The sequence below is a fragment of the Pleurodeles waltl genome, chromosome 5, assembly GCF_031143425.1.
Source record: "Pleurodeles waltl isolate 20211129_DDA chromosome 5, aPleWal1.hap1.20221129, whole genome shotgun sequence".
NCBI lineage: Eukaryota > Metazoa > Chordata > Amphibia > Caudata > Salamandridae > Pleurodeles > Pleurodeles waltl.
The window spans coordinates 871176538-871198848 of NC_090444.1; the positions used below are offsets into that span (position 1 = coordinate 871176538).

At 43.9% G+C, this 22311-nt stretch overlaps 1 protein-coding gene across 10 annotated transcripts in view; it reads left to right on the plus strand.

Moving 5' to 3' along the window:
- The window catches only part of SMOC2 (SPARC related modular calcium binding 2), a 1415403-nt gene that overhangs the window by 1293516 nt on the left and 99576 nt on the right, over nucleotides 1–22311 (plus strand). For 2 of the 10 annotated variants that reach the window (XR_011203762.1, XR_011203761.1), the window contains exon 14: nucleotides 17501–17580. The exons of 2 other annotated variants lie outside the window; for them this stretch is intronic. Coding sequence is in view for 6 of the 8 variants with exons in the window: in XM_069234967.1 (XP_069091068.1) it covers nucleotides 17501–17613 (113 nt within the window). In the remaining 2 variants the exon portion in view is untranslated. Of the gene's footprint in view, nucleotides 1–1384; nucleotides 3084–17500; nucleotides 17928–22311 lie in introns of those variants that run through there. 6 more of the 10 variants (XM_069234975.1, XM_069234973.1, XM_069234967.1 and 3 more) reach the window with 3 other exon arrangements.

The following is a 22311-nucleotide window of genomic DNA, read 5'->3' on the forward strand; positions in this document are numbered from 1 at the left end:
ACCCTTTGCTTTGAGAAATACCCTGGGATCAGATCACCATTTGACTCCTCATCAAATAGTGACAGGTAGAACAACGAGCACATTTGTGACATCAACTAGACTTAAGTTGGAGACTGAGAGTGCACCTGAAGTTGTACAAACTGAAATTAATGAATACATGTCTGAGCTAACCAAAGTTGCAAAGTTCTTCTCTAAACAGGTTACACGTGCAGCCAATAAGCACGCCCACGCATCTCCTGTAAAGGATCAACAAACACCCTTACCTTTGGGAACTTTAGTATATATTCGCAATTTTGTAAGGAAGTGGAAGGACTGCAAATTCAATGGACCCTTCCCAGTGACAGACAGCACGACTACAGCAGTGAAAGTCCAACGCCACAAACCATGGCACCTCCAGGACATCTGCCTGGCCCTGACCATGCCATCCATCCCTTTGGACACTGAGCAGGAAAAAGAGGGTGGAGAACAGGAGAAGCAACTGGAGTAAAGCCTCCCTCTAAAGCTCCAATATTAGACAATTCTTCTTTCCAGTTATGTATTTTATGTTTATTTTTCCTCCTCAGTGCACTAATATTGATGCTGTTAGCCCTTGGATATTTTTATTTTTTTGATCCTATATCAATTATTACACGCAGGCGTAAAACTGTTGATAATGGTATTGACCATCAACCTCTCCATACTGCTTTGTTTGATAATATGTGGAACCAGCACGTGCATAGTATAGGCACATCCACGCCCAAGACCAGTTGTTATTTATGCTCTCTCATCCCCCATGGTGCTGGAGTAGATAGATTTCATCTCCCTAAAGAGGTATCCCCAAACATTACACATTGTCTCCTGCACCTATTTTTATGCAGAATGAGAGCACAGCTACAACCAACTCACATTAGTCCTGTTACTGCATTAGTTAACACAACTAGATTTGACACCACCCCAGAAGTCCTACATGTCCTGACAGGAAAACAAGAGATAATTGAAGAGATATCAAAAATGAAGAAAGCAGGGCAAAAAAGGTCTAACCCAGATTGGGAAAAAGGGGTATTACGTCAAGGTATTTGTGGAAGGTCTTACCCATCACCTGAATGTAGTAACTATTTAGCTAAACCCCTGCCCCCTGATTGCACAGGCAGGCCAGTTCTTAGTATCACAGGATCAGTATTTGCCCATGATAAATGGCATACCGAGGCAATATCAATATCATATCATATCATAGAGCAATATCATTATGGAATGGCACCGAGGCACAAGGTCCACTAAGTTTTAGTAAGATAATAGGCCAATGTCAGGAAATGTGGGGTGCGAACATACAGAGATATACATGGACAGGAACTACCACACACCCTGGAATAGCAATGAAATTAACACAGTTTTCTCTTTGTTTCAGAGGGAATGGGACAGCGAAGGTGGGGAGTAACCTCAACTGCAACATCACCACCTACAACGCTGATATGCAGGGCAGCACCTCCAGCCTGATGGATCACTACTGGATGTGTGGGGCCTGGCTCCACATACAACTACCCCCAAACTGGAATGGCCTCTGCTCCCTAGTGACTTTGTACACCCCCTCCCTGGTGATACCAGGTGTGGACTTCTCTTAGTTACATGACCATCCCATGAGCCGTCCAACAACCTTGCTTCACCATTACCGGACAAAAAGAGCTGCTGAGTATTTTGGTACTGCAGTGTAGAAAGACGTTCCACAGAAACATATACTATTTAATGATGCCAAAATCTTTTTTGGTAGCATCCTACCATTTATTCAGGCGAAAGCAACTGCACGCTGGCTGCAGATCACGTGCTTTGAATTGATGAAGACCATAAATGCAACCAAAGATGGGTTCAATGCTATCAAGGAAGAACTCCGAGCCCTTAGGCTGATGGTAATGCAACACAGATATGTACTTGATTTAATGACGGCCATGGAAGGAGGGGTGTGTAAGAAGATTGGATCTGCCTGTTGTACTTATGTGCCGGCCAATGATGCAGACAATGGGACATTAACTCAGGCCATTCAGACATTGTATGACCTACAAAAGAAAATGATCGATGAGGAGGGTGCCCCGATGGGTGGTTCGAGAGCTAGTTAAAATGGGTGCCGTCCTGGATGTCGTGGTTGTTCAAGGCCTTGTTGCCTTTGATCGTGTTGTTGCTCTTGATGTGTCTTATTTTTCAGGTAATAATAGTATGTTGCAAAAGGATGATAGCTAAATTGGGAGGGACAGAGTAGTGGGTATGTGGTGATTCCTCTAGTTTCATTAGTAGATGGAACGGTAGGAAAAGTAGTTTAATAATCAACTAGAGGGGGGAATGATGTAGGAAGAATAGGAACACATCATATACATCACATACATACAAACATAAGTTCCTAAACCCCAATACAAACATTTTAGGCTAGGGATAGTTGTAAACCAATGTAAGTAGTGAAAGGCTTAATACATGACATGCTAAAAAAAAAGACAGACTGTGGGTTTCATAGAAAAGGCAGGTCATATTTAGGACAAACAAACACTTATACACATGCTGCATTGTTAAGTTAGCTATGCTGAAACACACAAGAGGCCCAAGCCACATTAGAATGAGAGTTTTCCTTCAAAGCTGCACCAACTGTTGCTTTCACAATTTTCACTTAGCACGAACAGGGTGGAACAAAAGGGTGTATCCTGCCTTAGCGCAAGGGTCCTAAAAACCACAAGTCATTTATATCTTGGTGAGGGGAACTGTGTGAGGGTCAGATAAGCATTTGCACAAGGCAGGGCTACCGTGGGCATCATGTAACATATAATCACTTGTTGTGCAGAAAGATAGAGATGTTGAATGACGTCAATGTTACTTACCCACCCATGAGGTGACCAATAATCGTGCATGTGTTCTTTTTAAGAGGTACCTCTCCCCTATTATCTTATCTGTACTGCTTGTTCCTGCTTATGTCAATACTCAACTTGTGACCGTAGTTTTTTGTGGTTTTTACAGTATAAATACCACTGCTCGTGAACTAGAACTTTGAACTTCAGTCATGGCCTCTATGTTGAGACTGCCTGTCGTTCCCAGCTCAAAATCGATTAAACCTATATTACCTTGTCAAATTGATCTGTCTTATTTTATTAACAGATTTCCTTCTAACAAACTGTAACAGTCACAACAAAACTACCAGAATCTCACCACACCAGCCTGGCTGATATGAAAAGAATATAAAATGCTGGTCTTGTCTTCCTGAGACCCTCCTTGCATAAATCTGATCCCTCATCAAAAACCCCTGGACCTCAAACAGTGAAATGGGTGCAATGAAATCTACCTAAAAATCTTCATATCTAGTGTACCTATAAATCAACTGCAGATCAACCATGAACCAGCTTGTCTTGAAGATGATGTGGGCCGGCAAGGGAAGCCAATAGAGCTTCATCAGAATGGGGGCGATGTGATCATATTTCTTTATTTGGAGTCTAGGTGGGGGATAGATTTATTATTATAACTCCTTTTAAACAAACATTAGGGAAAATACATATAGTGTGGTGGTCAGATTTTCTAATCTAAACCCAGTCTAGCAAACATTACATTTTTTAAAAACTCTATTTTAAATATTTCAGCAAACATACAGCAAGGAGCATTCTTCGTTCCTGTGGCTTTGGTTAATCAGATAGTAACAACAAGCAGGTAGTCTGTGAAAAAAACATTATGTCAATGTACAGGTTGTATACATCTTGATGTGTTATACCATTGCAAAATGCACTTTCAGCATTATGTGTATTACGGTGGGGGGTTGACCTCTTATCAAACACTTCTGCATTTGGTGTGCAGATGGTAGGAACAAGCAAGGGGCAGAAGTATAGTGCAGGGCAGACTTCTCATCCAAAAGTAAGACCTCTCCCAGGCACATCCCCTAGGTTCAGCTAGCCCCTGTCCCATCTCTTGACTCACTCTTGTCCTGTTCTTCTGCAATATTTCCATATAAGTAGGCTTGGTGAGGCCTCCAGATGTCTCTCGGGCGGCTGCATATGGGAAGTATCTCTTGGTAAGCATTAGACTGCATACTGCAGTATGCCAAGTCATTATGCCATTTCCTTATCATTGGCAGTGGGCTGAGGGCCCAGTGTATCACCACTCCACATCTTGTAAACAAAACGTCTATTGCCACAAGCTGTCAGACCTCTCCTCTTACATCTTTATCATACCCCAGTGCCAGCAAGGGCTCTCTGTTCACAAATTCAGTTGTATTAGCCTCTAGTTCTTGAAACTCTGCCTGCCAGAAATTCTGAATCCTCAGGCACTGTCACACTAAATGCCAGAATTTGGCCTCTTCTTCCTCACAGCGCACACAGCTGGCACCATCGCGCAGTCCATAATGAACAAGACGGATTGGTGTATAGTACAATCTATTGATTATTTGAAGTGTATAAGTCTATGTCTACTGTTTAGAGAAACATTTTTTCTAACTGAGCAGCAATATTGTGATTGTTTGTCTATGATATTGATCCCCAGATCCTTCTGCCAGTCCAGTCTTGCTTTTGTAAGCCTAGACCTATGTGCTTCTTGAGTGTGTGCATCAATTCTTGCAACTATATGAAGGGGTGGTTGTTTACAAGAGGGTGGGCAGTACCAACAACTCTGGGGGCTCTAAGATATTGTCACCCAGGTGCACCCGCAGAGTATGCCTAGCTCTATGATAATGGAAGTGCAGTAACATGATAGGCCTTTCTCATCAGTCACACACCTAATCTCACCTTTACATTAAACCCTCACTGAAGATGTCACCCATAGTGCTTATTACTAGTTCCTGAAGTGCTTGCACAACTCCTTTTGTTGTCCTCTGGGGAACCAAAGACAAAAGGACAGCAGTTTATGGAGCAAGTACAGTTGTGATCCTACCTGATGCTCCAGGAGTTTCTGCCAGGAGCAGACAGTAACAGTCACGGAGTTAAAGGTACCATGTTGGTGCACCAGTCTTCTGAATAGCGCTTGGGCAATGTGAGTGGGGTCACCACATCACATTTCAACCACAAGTATTCATTGTGCTGCTCTAATATAGACATCAAGGTCGGGGCGTTCGGTCCTCCCATGTCATAGAGTCAAGTTTCCTAGCGCAGAAGTGGCTTCTTCCCCTCCCACGCCAGTTGATTCACGACTGTCCTCAGGGTATCGAGAACTGAAGTGGGCAGAGGTTCGTGAGTAGTAAAAGGAATCGGGGAGCATCGCCATTTTCATAATGGCTATCCACCCATCGAGTGATAGTGGCAGTTTCATCCAGCATTCTAGTGCTTCCAATTGCGTATGCACTGCCCTGCCATTGTTGTCAAGTATCACTATGTCTGGGTCTGTGTGTACTAGTATCCCTAAGCACACTGAGTCTGTCATCCATTACAGGATATTTTGGATTGTACAGGCATCATGACTGAGGTAAGTGGGAAGATAAGGGATTTGTCCCAATTTATTCGAAGCCTGGAATGCACGCACATATAATAGCATGTTGTCTGCCTATGCTAAGATAATTAGTTTGTAATGAGGGAACTGAAGGCCCTGGTGTGCATGTTATTCATGAAGCGCACATGCCAATGGCGCCACCACCAATGCATACAGTAATGGTGAGAAGGGCACCCATGATGGTTGCCCGGGTAACCTCAATGGGCTCAGAGACCATGCCATTGATCTGAATCTGAGTGGTCAGCAACATATAGAGCACATTTATAAGTTGCAAAAACAGATCCCAACCTCTATCCACTGCTTCACTGTGTGCATAAAACTCCACTCCACTTAGTCGAAAGCTTTTTCACCATTAAGAAAAACTGCTGTGGCACACATGGTTGCAACCCCAGATTAACCCAGCCCGCTCAGGGCCCACTAACCCTGGGAGAAGAGGGGTGAGCCAGCTAGCCAGAATCTTTGCATAGAGTTTTATGTCCACATTTAAGAGTGACAATGGTCTATATGATGAGCTTGTTCATCAGTTTCCCAGGTTTCAAGAGAGTGACCAGCAATAATAAATAAAGAAATACATTTATTTATTTATTATTGCTGGTTACTCTGCAATAATAAATAAATACATAAATAAATGTATTTATTTATTTATTATTGCTGGTCACTCTGCAATAATAAATAAATAAATGTATTTTTTTTGTATTATTGCTGGTCGCTCTGCAATACTAAATAAATAAATAAATTTACTGGGAGCATTCCCGGAAAACATCTCCTTTAGCACAGCCCATACCTCTTCTGGGCACAATGGTGCCATCATATGCTCCCTTTGCTTTCTCGTAAGGTGGATCATTGCTATATCTGCTATGTACTCCACAGTGGAGTCCCCATCACAATTTGGCCTCAACATGTTCAAATCAGTGCAGTACCTACGAAGTGGGTGGATATTGCCTCCCTTGGGTGCAATGGCTGCCCTTGCTTATCCAGGATTTTAGGATCACATTGTTGTCCTGTCACAGTCACAGCAGTGCAGCTAGTGTTACGCCTGGGCATTCGCCTTCACCATACATCCAAGTGACTGCATATTTCCCTAAATGATTCACCTCACTCTGCACTGTTTCATGGTATTCATCTATTTTGGCTTTAATACTGCCTAAGAGCTTTCTCTCTGCTGTTTCCCCATGCTTTTTTACTAGATCTAAGATCTCTACTTCTAGACGAGCCAAATGGCTACGCACAATGCAGCACAAGTAGAAGCAGGAGAAAATTAGGAGAAATAAACATATTTTTTCTTGTTACACCTCCCCTGGGAAGGTGTAGCATTTTAACACAGTTCAGGTCTATTACTCTTGCTAAATCCGTGAATGTGCCAAAGTCCATAGGTGGATGTTTGGGACCATACAGAGTCCACCTATGGAACACCTCCCTGGGGCAGAGTAACGCAAGGCAGCAACTTGCGCTGCCTTCGGTTACTCCACATTTGCCAAGTCTTGCAGGACCAGACAAGGTGGCCTTGCGTGGCTTGGTAAATTTCACTCTAGGTTTTGTGTTGCCCTGCATCTGCTTGTGTGGCACAAGAGTAACACAAAACCTTTAATAAATCTGCCCCTCAGTACTTTGTGCATGATCTCTACAGATGTGAATGGAACAGAGTGCAACCCAAAAATTAAGCTTTTACTCTTGGATGGCTGGAGTTCTGCAACACAGCTTCTTGTACACTGCAGAAGATAGTGTAAGGCCTGGGCAAAAGTTGACCACACAACCTTCTGGATTTCTTTTCTATTTGGGCCAGGTGCGAAAATCAGCATCTATTTCTAAGTAATAAAATTGTACTTCAAGGAAAGAGAAATGTTGGTGTTTGGCACAATCTAGTGGTCTGACCACACACGCTGCCTAATTATCAAAGAAGACAGAAATCTTGCCTTTAATTAAAAGTCTAACAATAAATGTTGCTGAAGGATAGGAGTGACCTGAAAGTGTGGGACATAGAGCATAATGCTATCCTCTGCCTATCCGTTGTGACAGACCTGGGTGTACTAAGAGCTGTCATAAAGATTGGGTGGCTGAAACCACAGACTTCATTGTGGCTGAAAGGGCAAGCAAGGTAATGAGAGGGCCGAATGTGCTCACACACATACGTACACACCCACCCACACACACACAAACACACACACATATATACTGCCTGAGGAAGCACTACACAGCTGCAGACCCTTGCACTGCCAGTAGATTTGATAATCAATTGCTCATTTGTCATAGGCCATTGTTTTGTACACACATACATTATGTGCATTTCGAGGAGCAGATGCAAAAAGAACTCTGTTAGATAATAGGCCCTGAAACCATGTCCTTCCTTGAGTACTATTGACCCATGCCCTAAAGTATACTCAACCAATGGCATGCCCATATGCTCACACACAGACGCCAATATGCAGTTGAATTTGTATTGCTGGGACTTGCCAAAGCCCTCAATGTTTTTTGCACAGCTTTTAGAATGACATATTTTGATGCCATTATTCTAGCCCCACAGTACAGTCGAAGGATTGCAGCATAATGGAGAATAACAAGCTAGCACCTCTGTTTTTGGTGCATCACCCTATACTTCCCACATAGCCCTCCACCAATACAAAGTTGATAGCTGGCATAATCGGGCCCTGGCATATGATTGTCACTCACATTATATAGTGGGCTTTCTTCACATTATAAAGCACATCCCAGGCATTTCAAAGGTTTTGCAATACTGATGTCCATTCTTGCCATATTGTGGGCATTCTGGGACTTATGCGTGCCAAACATGGCATGATTGTGATTCTGGTGTGACCATGGTTGTTCTTGTCATACTGAGGTATCCCTTTAATTACTGGCCACCCATGGCACGGATTTGGCTATTCTCTGTGTATTGTTCACATCACTTGCGCTATAGAGTCCACCCTGAGCATAATGGTGGCATTTTCGTATTGGTGACCAATGTTGACGTTGACGTTGTCCTTGTCTTTATGGATCACATCCCAGTCATGATGGTGCAACTTTAATAATTGTGGGCTATCTTGGCATACTGTCGGCATCCTTGGCCTTGTAGAGAAAACAACTGGTATGATGGTGCCTCTTGTATAATGGTTGGCTGTTATTGGCATATTGTAGGCATGTTAGTATAATCATGCCCACAGATGGAATAATCCTGTCAATCCTTGGCCTTATAGACCATGACATATTGTTTCCACTCTTGACAGTTAGACTCTCTCCAGTAGCACAGCACGTCATTCTTGTCATATTGCAGACATCTTCAGTATTTCTAATAAATCATACTGCTAACATCCTTAACATATTTGTGGTATTCACTAACATAATTTGTCCTTCTATGTATGGAATATTCACATATGGGCTTTATTATATAAGATCGGATAATATAGATCGTTAGATGATGTTAATGTTTGAAGAAAATGGCAAGCTGATGTTTCGGGAATGCGTAGCAGTTTCTAATCAAATAAATATGGTACTTTGGAAAAACAACAGACCTGAATCACAAGCATTTATGAGTCTGTGAAGTTGTACTACTTCACATACTCATAAATTATTTTGTGTATTGGCCCTGAAGTATGAAAAACCCTATTAGTAAATGTGCAAAGAGGCAACTATTTGTATTAACTACCTAAGAATATTCCCTGAATAGCACCAATTTGTTTCTTTTTTATGTTTTGGGGATCATTTTTTAAAAAGTTTTTTAAGAGACATTGTACAAGGGTTCTACTTCACGGACTCATAGCTTTTGTGACTTGGCACTAATCTTTTGAGAAATGTAATTAATTTACCACAAAAAACGTGTATGTCCATAGAAATATATGTACATTTTTTTTGAGACACTGTGAGCTGATGTTTGTTTGTGGGAGGGTTGTTAGTGGGACCAGTGTTGCATGTTTCGTAGCAGTGGTCACTTGCTGCTATTGTTGTTGAAGAAATGTCATATGTATAAATAACACATTTCACATCATTACCCCCATTGTTGCAAGCCATATATAAAGTACCCTAAATTCCTACACCTAGTAATATTGGAATGATTACTGTTAAAATACTTTGGTATACAGTGATACAATGGAGTTCACTTATGTAATGTTTCCCACATGGTTGCTACTAGAATGATCTCACCAATATTTTATCAACTTCAAGTGACCTCATGTTACTTTAGCTATTATATCACATTATTCAGCCATATTACTTTGTATGTTCTGTCCCAGTTATTTTATCAAAACACACAAACGTACTGTATCTTTACAAGATCATGATTCTCTCAATGGTCTGTGAGTGCTAGTTGTTCTCATACATGATCCACAGTACAGCCCAAGTGGGCAAAATATCAATAGATAACGTCAAACTAGTCCAGAAATTCTTAATTGATTTTACATTATCTCAGCCCTTCTTATGTAATTCATTTTCATGGGCTTGCATCATGATGAAATCTAATGTATTTCAATCAGAGAAACAATTCATCATATGGAACTGTGTGCATAGTAAGCACCTGCCTTAACTCGTAAATCTAGGAGAAATATAAGACATAAGAGATCACCACGGTATTAAAATTTATTTTAAAGATAACCTTTCAAATATGGTGTGTTGGGGTTTTGGACATGGAGTCCTTTGTCTATGTGAATGAGCACTTTAAATGGATGGACACAATGACTGATGGAAAAGTGATATGAAGTCTGTAGAGGCGGAAACACATTGTTTGCTGGTGTTTATTCTTTAGTTATTCTTTCTGTACAAACCAAACTTAAACTACACAAACATTAGAAATTCTAAAGTTACAGTTATAGCTTAAATTATAATGTATGCCCCACCTTCAATTTACTATTACTCGCACAGCTCCGAACACTGTGGCCCTCATTCTAAGTCTGGCGGGCGGCGGAGGCCGCCCGCCAGACTTCCCCCCTCCAAAATACCGCTCCGCGGTCCAGAGACCGCGGAGGGTATTCCAAGTTTTCCCCTGGGCTGGCGGGCGGCCGCCAAAAGGCCGCCCGCCAGCCCAGGGGAAAACAACCTTCCCACGATGAAGCGGGCTCGTAATCGAGCCGGCGGAGTGGGAAGGTGCGACGGGTGCTACTGCACCCGTCGCGTATTTCACTGTCTGCTATGCAGACAGTGAAATACTAGCGGGGCCCTCTTACGGGGACCCCTGCAGTGCCCATGCCATTGGCATGGGCACTGCAGGGGCCCCCAGGGGCCCCGCGACACCCCCTACCGCCATCCTGTTCCTGGCGGGCGAACCGCCAGGAACAGGATGGCGGTAGGGGGTGTCAGAATCCCCAAGGCGGGGCAGCATGCTGCGCCGCCTTGGAGGATTCATTTGGGCAGCGGGAAACTGGCTGGAGACCGCCAGTTGTCCCGGTCCGACCGCGGCGTTACCGCCGCGGTCGGAATGCCCAAGGGAGCACCGCCGGCCTGTCGGCGGTGCTCCCGCCCCCGTTGGCCCTGGCGGTTCTGTACCGCCAGGGTCATAATGAGGCCCTGTGTTTTCAATTCAACGTAGAGTCCAATTGCGTAGAATGGAGTGGCGTGCAGTAGAGGGGCAGAGAGTGAAATATCGTAGAGTGGAGAGGTATAGAGGGGTATACAGTCTAATAGCAAGGAATTGAATAGTGTAAAGTGGAGTGGTTTAGAATAGACTGGCATAAAGAGGTTTGGCATAGAGTTAAATACTGTGCAATGGAGTGCATAGAGTCAAGTGGCATAGAGTGTAATAGTGTAGCGTGAAGTTGGGTAGAGTGCTGTGGCATGGAGTACAGTATAGGAGCATAGAGTGAACTGGCATTGAGTGGAGTGTCATAGAGTGGCGCAGCATTTATTGGAGTGGCATTGAGTGGAGTGGAGTACAGGGCAGTGGAATATAGTGAAGTGAAGAAGAGTTGAGTGGCATAGCATCAAGTTGAGCGGTGTACATTGTAATAGTGTAGATCGGATCGACCTGGAGTGGTGTACATTGGGGTGGCCTAGAGTTGAGTGGTGGATATTGGAGTAGCATACAATGGAGGGGAAAAGAGAAGAATAGTATAGAGTGGAGAGGTTTATAGTTGAATAGTGTACTTTGGAGGGGCATCCAGTGCATAGAGTCAAGTGGCATAGAGTGGAATAGCATTGAGTGGAGTGGCATTGAGTGGTGTGCAGTCAAGTAGGGTAGAATAGAATAGTAAACAGTTGAGTGGTGTAGTAAGATGTTGAGTGGAGTGGCGTACAGTAGAGTGTTTTAAAGTGAAGTGACATACAGTAGAATACCATAGAGTGGAGTGGCATAGAGTGAAATAGCATGGTGCGGCGTGGGGTAGAATGGGGTTCAACATCACCGCACGGCCCTAAGGCTGCTTGACTGGAAACCGGTGCATTACTTACTTGGCAGAAAAAGAATTGGCCTCACTTGCGAGTAAGGAATCAATGCATTGCTTGCTTTTCCGACACATGCTCACCCGTGTGGCTTTATGTTTGATGCGTATCAGCTACTTTGTGCTAAAGCAATGCATCCATTGATTTCTATGAAATAAGACTCTTTTTACTTTAAATATTCCTATCTTTGCTTGTGTATGTTGGATTTCTGTCATTTTGGTATTGTTTGATTTAGATAAATGTTGGTTATTTCTCTATACTGGTGTGGAGTCCTTTTGTGGTGTTTTCACTGTGTTACTGTGTGTGTTTGTACAAATACGTTACACATTGCCTCTGAGATAAGCCTGACTGCTCATGCCAAGCTACCAAGGGGGTGAGCGGGGTTATCTGAGCAGGTATCACCCTTATCCTATCTTAGCTGTGTGGCTCCCTTACCCTAACTAGTGTGAGGGTTCCTACTCGGACAGGGTGTAAACTAACTTCCAACTAGAGACCCCATTTCTAACTGCTGGCTTTCCACATGTCTTGGGGCCTATGAATTGCATACATGTACAACTGGTGCCTCTTGCTGCAACTTCATTGCGGAACCGCAATAGGAAGCACACCTACTTCATACCTACCAATATACAGGCAATTGTGGACCATTTGGAATTGTTCATCAATGTGCTGGCCAAGTACTCTGAGAGTACTCATGATGCCTACATCTTCAGACACTCCATCAGCAGTGAGCACTTGCAGAGTGGGTAATATGGGAATGGCCTACTGGTGGGTAAGTACATCTGAAGTACATGACAGGACTAAAAACAGTAAATAATGTATTAGAAAATAGCCATGTCGGTGTTTAGTGACTGAGACGGCGGACATACAGGAGGGATGTGCCTCATAATTGCACCAGATATCATGGCACATGTTCGGTGCAATCTCGCAAGTTACACATGTTAAGACACGCCTAGCCACTGTGTGTGCATTTCAATGGTGGAAAGATCCAGAGCAATGCAATGCTAGGAAAAATGCTGTGTTGTACCATTGTGTGCAAGGAAGGACTTCCATGGCTGTCTGTGTGTCCACATGTAACTCCCATGGTTCATGAGGCATGTCATGTATCCCACACCAGGTAAGCCGTGAAATTTCTCAAATCAATTGCCTCTCCCCAGGTCATGTGAACCACTGAAAAATTACTTGTCAACCAACACACTCTTGCCACCTATGTGTGGTGCATTCTGTGGCACAGTGACTATCAGGTCTCCAAGGGACCATGCTGTGCAGGAAGGTGGCCTCTCCTACACAAAGTAAATCTCACATGAAATGCAGCTACATAATCACAAATTTAGAATTGTGCCTATCTCGGTGCTCTGCTGCCTATTGGGTGCCAGTTAAAGTTTAAAACTCAGGACTATGCTGTATTGCCTAAAATATGTCCTACACTGCCCTTTTTCTGTGAGACAGTGGAGTGCTGATGGTACAGCGCCACATTTCTAAAAAGCTAGGCCCTTGTGTCCTGTCCACATAGCGGCCCCAATGCACTGCATTGTGTAGACAATGATGTTTCATCTTGGCATGTTCTCACTAATCTATCTTTGGCAGTAGCTACTGAACATCAGTGACTACTACTGTCACTTTTCAAACTGTGTGAATGAATGAGACCACATCATCTGCTCCTGGTAACAAATTAAAAATAAAACATGTTGTAGGCCAGAAAAGTCAACTGGAGACCCAAGCCAACATAATAGAGAAGTGTGAGCTAAGTGTTTCCTCTATGGCATACCTACTCACCATATCAGTCAAGACTCATTATTTTCAGGTCAGTGAGAAAACGTATTTAGTAAATTAGTAACTGTGTCACACACGCCAGTATACTTGTATTTGTCAGAAGGTATCAGGAATTATAATTTTGAAAGGCCACGTGTGCCATTCAATGTTAGTATAGGCCCCAGACATATGTCTATACAGGTCCACTAAGTGATATCAACAGTACAAAAACAACATATATCTCAGCCCTACTGATAGTCCATGTATGAACATACACTCAGGTACACAGCCACATTGACAGATGTAAACAATGTTTTGTAGGAGGCTGGCCGGGCATATAGTGGGTACCTGATGGTACTTACACTTTGTGCCAGGTCCAGTTATCCCATATTAGTAGATTATTAGTGTTCTAGCAGCTTAGGTTGATAGAGGTAGCTATAGCAGAGGAGCTTAGGCTGAACTAGGAGACATGCAAAGCTCCTACTAAACCACTTATATCATATAGGTACTATGTCATAAGAAAGAAAATACTCAGTTACTAAAAATAAAGGTACTTTATTTTAGTGACAATGTGCCAAAAATATCACAGAGGATATATGCCCTTAGGAGGTAAGTAAAATACACAAAATATACACACAAACCAAAATCAGGTAAGTAAAACAGTCAGAAAGTAGTGCAAACACTGTAGAATACAATAGGATACAATAGGCCTAGGGGCAACACAAACCATATACTAAGAAAATGGAATGCGAACCACGTAGGGACCCCTGGCCTAGTGTATTGTGTAGAGGGTCGCTGGGAGTGTAAGAAAACACAATGGGTGTCCAAGATACCCCACCCAAGACCCTGGAAAGTAGGAGTAAAGTACTACTATTTCCCCCGAAACACACTAAAGTAATGATAGAGGATTTTGCAAAGACCACAACAGACTGCAAAGCACTGAAGACTGATTCCTGGACCTGAAGACCTTCAAAGGAAGGGGACCAAGTCCAAGAGTCGCTAAAGTGTCCAGGGGGGACAGGAGCCCACTAAGCCCCAGATAAAGGTGCAAAATGGCTGCCTCCAGATGGAAGAAGCTGAAGATTCTGCAACAACGAAAGGAGCCAGGAACTTCTCCTTTGTGCAGAAGACGTACCATGGCGTGCTGGAGGATGCAGAGTTGCTTCTTTGGCAAAAGACCACAAACAAGCCTTGCTAGCTGCAAGAGTCACGGTTGAAGATAAAGGGTGCTGCAAAGGCCCAGGAAGGACCAGGATGTCGCCACTTGGGAGAGGAGACAGAGGGAGCCCTCAGCAACATAGAGAGCCTACACACAACAAGGTAGCACCCTCAGAAGCACTTGAACACAGGTTTAAGAAGTCTGAACACAGTTGTCATCTCAACACTACAAAAGAGGGTCCCACGAAGCCAGAGATCAGCTCAGAGAGCGGAGCATTGCAGGACAGAGTGTTGGGGACCTGGGCTAGGCTGTGCATGAAGGATTTTGTGGAGATGTGCACAAAAGCCCTAGCAGCTGCAGTTCACGGGGTACACAGGATTACTGTCTGGAGAGGCAAGGACTTACCTCCTCCAAATTTGGACAGATGGACCACTGGACAGTCTGGGTCACTTGGGTCCACCACCTGTGTTCCAGGGGCCACGCTCGTCAGGATGAGGGGGTCCCAGAGTACCGGTGAGGCTGAGGTTTGGTGCCTGGTGAAGCAGGGGGAAGATTCCGTCGACCCATGGGAGATTTCTTTGTGGCTTCCAGTGCAGGATGAAGGCTGGCAGCCCCCAAAGCATGCACCACCAGGAAACAGTTGAGAAAGCCGGCAGGATTAGGCTCTACAATGTCGCTGGTAGTCTTCGTGCTACTTTGTTGCAGTTTTGCAGGCGTTGTGGAGCAGTCAGCGGTCTATCCTTGGCAGAAGTCAAAGAGGGAGGTGCAAAGGAACTCTGGTGAATTCTTGCAAGTCATCTGAGGAAAAGCCCACTGGAGAGACCCTAAATAGCCCTCAGAGGAGGATTGGCCACCTAGTCAGGTAAGAACCTATCAGGAGGGGTCTCTGATGTCACCTGCTGGCACTGGCCACTCAGAGGCTTCCAGAGTGCCCCCACACCTCTGGATTCAAGATGGCAGAGGCCTGGGACACACTGGAGTAGCTCTGGGCTCCACCCCTGGGGTGGTGATGGACAGGGGTGTGTTCTGCCTTCCTGGGACTGGGCTGCCCAGACCCCAGGAGGGCAGAACCCTGTCTGTGGGGTGGCAGAAGTGGTAGCTGCAGAGAAAACCCCAGAGACCTGGTTTGGCAGTACCCGGGGTCCATGGTGGAGCCCTGGGGATGCATGGGATTGGCACCCCAATACCAGTTTGGCATGGGGGACAATTCCATGATCTTAGACATGTTACATGGCCGTATTCGGAGTTACCATTGTGAAGCTACATATAGGTATTGACCTATATGTAGTGCACGCGTGTAATGGTGTCCCCGCACTCACAAAGTCCGGGGAAATGGCCCTGAATTATGTGGGGGCACCTTTGCTAGTGCAAGGGTGCCCTTACACTTAATAACTTTGCACTTAACCTTCAGCAAGTGAAGGTTAGACATATAAGTGGCTTATAAGTTACTTAAGTGCAGTGAAAATGCTTGTGAAATAACGTGTGCGTTATTTCACTCAGGCTGCAGTGGCAGTCCTGTGTAAGATTTGTCTGAGCTCCCTATGGGTGGCAAAAGAAATGGTGCAGCTCATAGGGATCTCCTGGAACCCCAATACCCTGGGTACATAGGTACCATATACTAGGGAATTATAAGGGTGTTCCAGTGTGCCTATTAGAATTGGTAAAAATGGTCACTATAGTGACAATTTTAAAGGCAGAGAGGGCATAAGCACTGAGGTTCTGGTTAGCAGAGCCTCAGTGACACAGTTAGTCACTACACAGGTATACATATTTAGGCCACAGATTATGAGCACTGGGGTCCTGGCTAGCACAATCCCAGTGAGACAGGCAAAAAGAAACTGACATACATGTAAAAATGGGGGTAACATGCCAGGCAAGATGGTACTTTCCTACATGTTTTCGTACACCTGTTCTGGGGGTAATTTTGACAATGAAAAACCATATGCATTCAGCAATGAGCAAGACACAAACAGTAATTCAATGTTGCCAAACATGGCATAGATTGTAATGCAACATGGACAATGCACCACATTATACTCAGGATACCAATCCCAACATTCCTTTGACACAGCAGTGATGATAGAACCATTGCAAATAGGCACACAAATCACAACAATTTACAGTACAACACATTTGCGTAAAGACCTATGTTTTGTATATAGTCAGACAAATATCAGTTAAAACATCAGCCTGTCCTACATAGAGGTGCCCCACATTGCATACCTATGTGTCAGTCCCAGTGCACCATGACATATTGAATGATTAAAAGCAGCAGCTTAAGACTGACAATAAATCCCACAACTATCCAGGGAACATGTTTAGAATACACCACATTGACTCACCACGTTTGTCTTTCTAAAGTAAGTGAATAGTTCAAAGGCTCTGTCATTGTCAGGTAGTGCAGCAACAACACCAGTGGTTCCACAGGGACACATGTATGTGTGAGTGTGAAACAGGATGGTACTGGTACTGGCGCAACCTACCTAGGGATGACCAAGAACTCCAATTTAAGAGCACCCTACTGTCACATACAGTGGCAATGGACCTTAAAAACACCTCTCACACTAAGCTACTGTACTAATGTGAGTGTCAGGATGTGGCAGTGTCAAAAGTAGCAGGGTATGCACATCTTTTGATATGACACAAAGAACAGGAAGAAACGTGGAATAAAATGTGCTAATCTGTATGTAACCAATATTGTCCAATACTGGTAGAAATATGTATAAGTCATTCAGTACACATAACAGACATATACGTGAATGTGTGTCAATCAATTGCCATGATCATTGACTGAATTTCTTTTTTTTTACTTTTCAGCTGACAAAGGATATGGTCTAGAGTCATGGGTCATGACCCCATTTGCACATTACCAGAGGCAGAGCACAACTACAACCAGACATTGGGCAAGACCAGGGGTATTGTGGAGCTGACTTTCTGGGTTCTAAAGTCTTGCTTCTGGCGCTAGGACATGTGCAGGTGGGACACTGCTATACTCCCCCCATGAGCTGGAAAATGTTCTTAGCTTCTTGTATATTGCACAGCATCTGCATGAGGACAAATGTCCATTTGGACGTGGGACATGGAGGCCAGAAACACAGGATCAGGATGAAGATGAGGACAGAAGGGAAAATGTTGCCAGTATTGCGGGTACCTGGCCAAGAAACCTCCTTGAACTTTTTCACTGAAATGCAATGACAATTTTATTTAATGATTTTTCAAAAATGTTAATAAATGTATGCACACTACCTTTGTGTACTCAATTTTATTTGACAGTCTCTGCAAACATCAAAACACTCACATCTCACTTAATAGAATTTGGCCCCTCACCAAGGTCTGTATCTAGGTGTTACACTCACCCCAGGACAACATCATGTGAACCAAAATATGTGTTCTTATCAACAACAGGTGCCAAATACATGTGCTTTGGGAATACATACACCAAGCAAAGGTAGCAACGTGGAACATAGTGCACATGTTGTGAGTATGTGTGCTGCTATAGTGTATGGACCATCAGAGAGCCTACCACAATCCAAAGGGAATGTAGATGTAAACCATGTGCATTGATTGAGTGTGTGTTGTACATCTTGACATTTTCTCTTGCCTGTCAACACTCAATCTACCCCACCCCACCCACATCTACATCACTCAGTCCAATCCACCACACACAATCCAATACAGCCCACTCAATCCAGTCCATCCCACTCAATCCAATCCACCCCACCCCAATCTGATCCATCCCACTCCAATCCACCCCACTCCAATCCAATCTACCCCCTGCAGTCCACCCCACCCCAATACATCCTATCCCATTTCAATCTATTCCACCCCACCCCTCCCACCCTACTTCAATTCACCCCACTCTAATCCAATCCACCCCACTCTACCCCACCCAAGTTCAGTCCATCACACTCAAATCCAATCTATCCAGCCTACCTTATTTCAATCCTCCCCACTCAAGTCCAATTCACCCCAATCCAATCTACCCCACACCAATCCAGTCCATACAAATGCAATCCACCCCAGTACAATCCATGCCACCCATTCCAATCCACCCCACCCCATCCAAATTCTGTCCTCCCTGCTCCAAACCAATCCATCACCCCACCCCTCTCCAATCCACCCCATCTCAATGTAATCTACCCCACTCCAAACCACCCCACTCCAATCCACCCCAATCCAGTCCAACATACCCAACCCATCCAGTCCACCCCAACTCACTGCAATCCAATCCTTCCAATCCATCCCAAAGCAGCCCATAACACTACACCCCAATCCAATGCACCCCACTCCACCTCACCCCACCCAACTCCAATTCACCCCAATCACTCCAATCCACCACACTCTATTCAAATCCACCCACTCTATCCCAATCCAATCTGCCCACCTACCCCATCCTAGTTCAGTCCACCTCACTCCAATCCAATTCAGCCTACCCCACTCCAGGCTCCTGTTGAATCCACCCATTTCAATCCAGTGAATCCAATATACCGTACTCCAATCTACCCCACTCCAATCCAACCCACCCCACTCCAGTCCAGTCTAATCCATCCCACTCGTATCCAATCCACCCCATTACAATGTATTCTAATCCAATCCACCTGACCTAATTTCAGTTCACCTCACTCCAATCCAATCCACCCCACACCAACCAACTCCATACACTCAATCTATTCCACTCTACCCCAATCCATTCCTCCCCACTCTACTCCAATCCAGTCCACCCCACTACCTCAATGAACTCCAACCCAATCCACCTTATTCCGACCCCACTCCACTCTACCACACTCTCTGCCACTGAACCACTGAAGTCTACTCCCTTCTACTCAACACTACGACACTCTACTCCCCCTACTCCACTCCAACAGATCAACTGTACCACACCCTACTCATCCACTCCACTCTGACCTTCCACATCACTAACCTATAGCCATGCTGGACAGCAGCCACATTGGTATACAACATGGCAAAACATTGCCAAATCCAATAGCTCTTGTGTAGATGAGACCTATTAGTTTTGACAATGCTTGTTAACTTTGTGTATAACAATGTGTATTAAATTTTCACAGGACTGCAATATCTGTGAAAAAGGCCTGCTACTATGCAGCTTCCTACGTTCAGCCAATCATAATACAAATGTAAGTCATATAAATAATTTAAAGGTCTCCGTAATCCCAATATGTATGTATATTTCACAGAAATATATTGTCAGTCATAATGTCCACATTAACAGTCACACATATACACAATGTTGACATACACATGCAACACATCTTCAAGCATGTCAGGTAAGAAAAGATGAGTAAAAAAAAGAGCCTTGGTAGTGTTTACCTGCATCTCACAATTCACTACACTGTACTACACACAATAGGCTAGTTACTTTAATCAAAACACATGCATCGGCCATTTGTGTAACACATTGCACACAGAGCATCAGACGGAAACCACCCATCAACAACAATGTGTAAAAGAAAATGCATTTGCATGCGTTGTGCGTTAATCATGCATTGGCTATTTCTCTACTAATGTGTCAGAAAAAAAAGCATTAGTAGAAAATCTGTACCATCCACCCAGAAATGACACAATGGCTCTGCCATGCTACAGACTAGGAAGTGTGAAGTTCCTTTCACTTTCACTTGCAGTCTTTTTGTCTGTGCTGGCTGGTAGAGGTGTTTGGTGTGAGCTCTGGTTGATTGTGAATTTTGGTTTTGTCGGTGTCTGTGCTGTCTCTGTTGTGTTTTAATATTGTTATTTTTATATTGTATTTGTCTTTTGTACTGGTTTGGTCACTGTATTGTTTGTTATATGTCTATGTATGGGTTTGTAGTCTTAGGGGTAAGGGTAGGGGTTAGTTTTCGTTTAGTTACAGTTAAGGGTGTGGAATTTAGGTAGGGAAATTTCAGGGAAGGGCAGAGCCAAGAATCTGTCTGAGGAAGAGTTTGGGGACCTGCTGTGTCTGCTGGTCCACAATGTCCCCAACATGTCCCCAACATGATCTCTATGGTTGGTAGGGTGGGTCAAGGTTATCCTACCAGAGAACAAAAGAGGCAGTGGGAGAAAGTCCAGTACCAAAAGAACCGTGTTTTCAGAGTCAACTGTATTGTCCACCAACTGAAGCACAGATGGGCAGATGTGCTAAGCCCGGAGGCTGATCTGATTGCTCATCTTGGATTGGAAGTTGGTGACCTTGTTGGTAAGTACACATAGTCCATAAGTTTGTAGCTCTGTGTCTTTAGCAAAAATCTGGTATTGATTTTTTGTCTGCAAGGGTCAGCTATTTTCAGGGGTGGCATGTGATATTACAGGCTAACTCAGTTAAATGCAAATAAATGCCACCGGTGCCTGTTCACAGTGGCCTAAAAATAGCCCCAACAGACCATGCAGTGCAGCGGAGGCTAAGAGGTGCTAGGGACCCATCCAACACTGTGCAGGGAGTGGTGTCCCCTGGCCTGTGAGCGTATTACTGGCTCCTGAATGTCGGGCCATCTGCCAGATATGTTGCAGGGGAGCACACTCACATTTCATCATACCACAGGGTGGACAGGGTCTTTGGTTAACTACAAATAATTTCACATACAAGTTTTTGGAAACATGCTTACATTTCACTTGTGAGCCTGTACTGGGCATGAACGTTTAATGTTGATTTACCCTGCACTTGTAGCCTATAAGGAGCTACGTAAAGAAAAAAACAAGTATATTTACTGTCTGGTGTGCATAGCATTGTTCAGAGCACGTATAGAGTTGCGAAGGCCCCAGCAAAATTAATACCTTGCACAGTGTGGTCTGCGAAATGACTGTTCACTTAGCCATCAAAGCCGTGCACCCTTATACCATGTAGCAAGGAAGGATGGTTTTGCACATTGTCTTACCAGCGGCACGATTTGTTTGATATTATCCCTAAATACTACAACAGAGCACACATATGTTTTTTATTACCCATGTCACCTTTGCCCTATTCTACATGTCAAATGTGCAGACAATACCAGACATTTGTAACGTCAATGTACTGTGCTTCATATGTACAGTGTACATGTTCAATATTCAAAGAGCAACGTACCATGTTTTTGTCTTGTAGGTGGACATGCACCATATTCAAGTGCTGAGGGGGACACTTTCAGGGATCCTGAGGCTACCAGTGAGTGTTACCTGAATATTTTCTCTGTTCTGTAAGGATTGTGTGTGATCTGATATTGGTAGCATTGAGTTGTATAAGGTGTATGATCATTTACCTGTAAACAAATTCTTATATGTAAAACCACAAATAAAGTAGTATGAAATGGCATATGCAATAGATAGGAACACATGTCAATGTGCATGTATTGCCAGTGTATGCAGGCCCACGGGGTTGATGGCTCATGATCTACTGTGTTAATGTTTGGCCAGCTACAGTGTAGATGCTAATGGTACATGTACCATCACCAGCCTCAATACCAACAGATGGTCATAGGTTCAATTGTCTAGCACCCATACCATGAGCAGAAAGTAGCAAATAGTTGCCATAAATATGTGACAGGCACATTACATGAGATAGGCTGAGGTTTTCAAGACAAGGCATGTTTGCCAAAGTCCAAATTTGAGCTTGAAACAGATGGGGTTCAGGTGTAACACATATCCCAGGCAACATTGGCAAT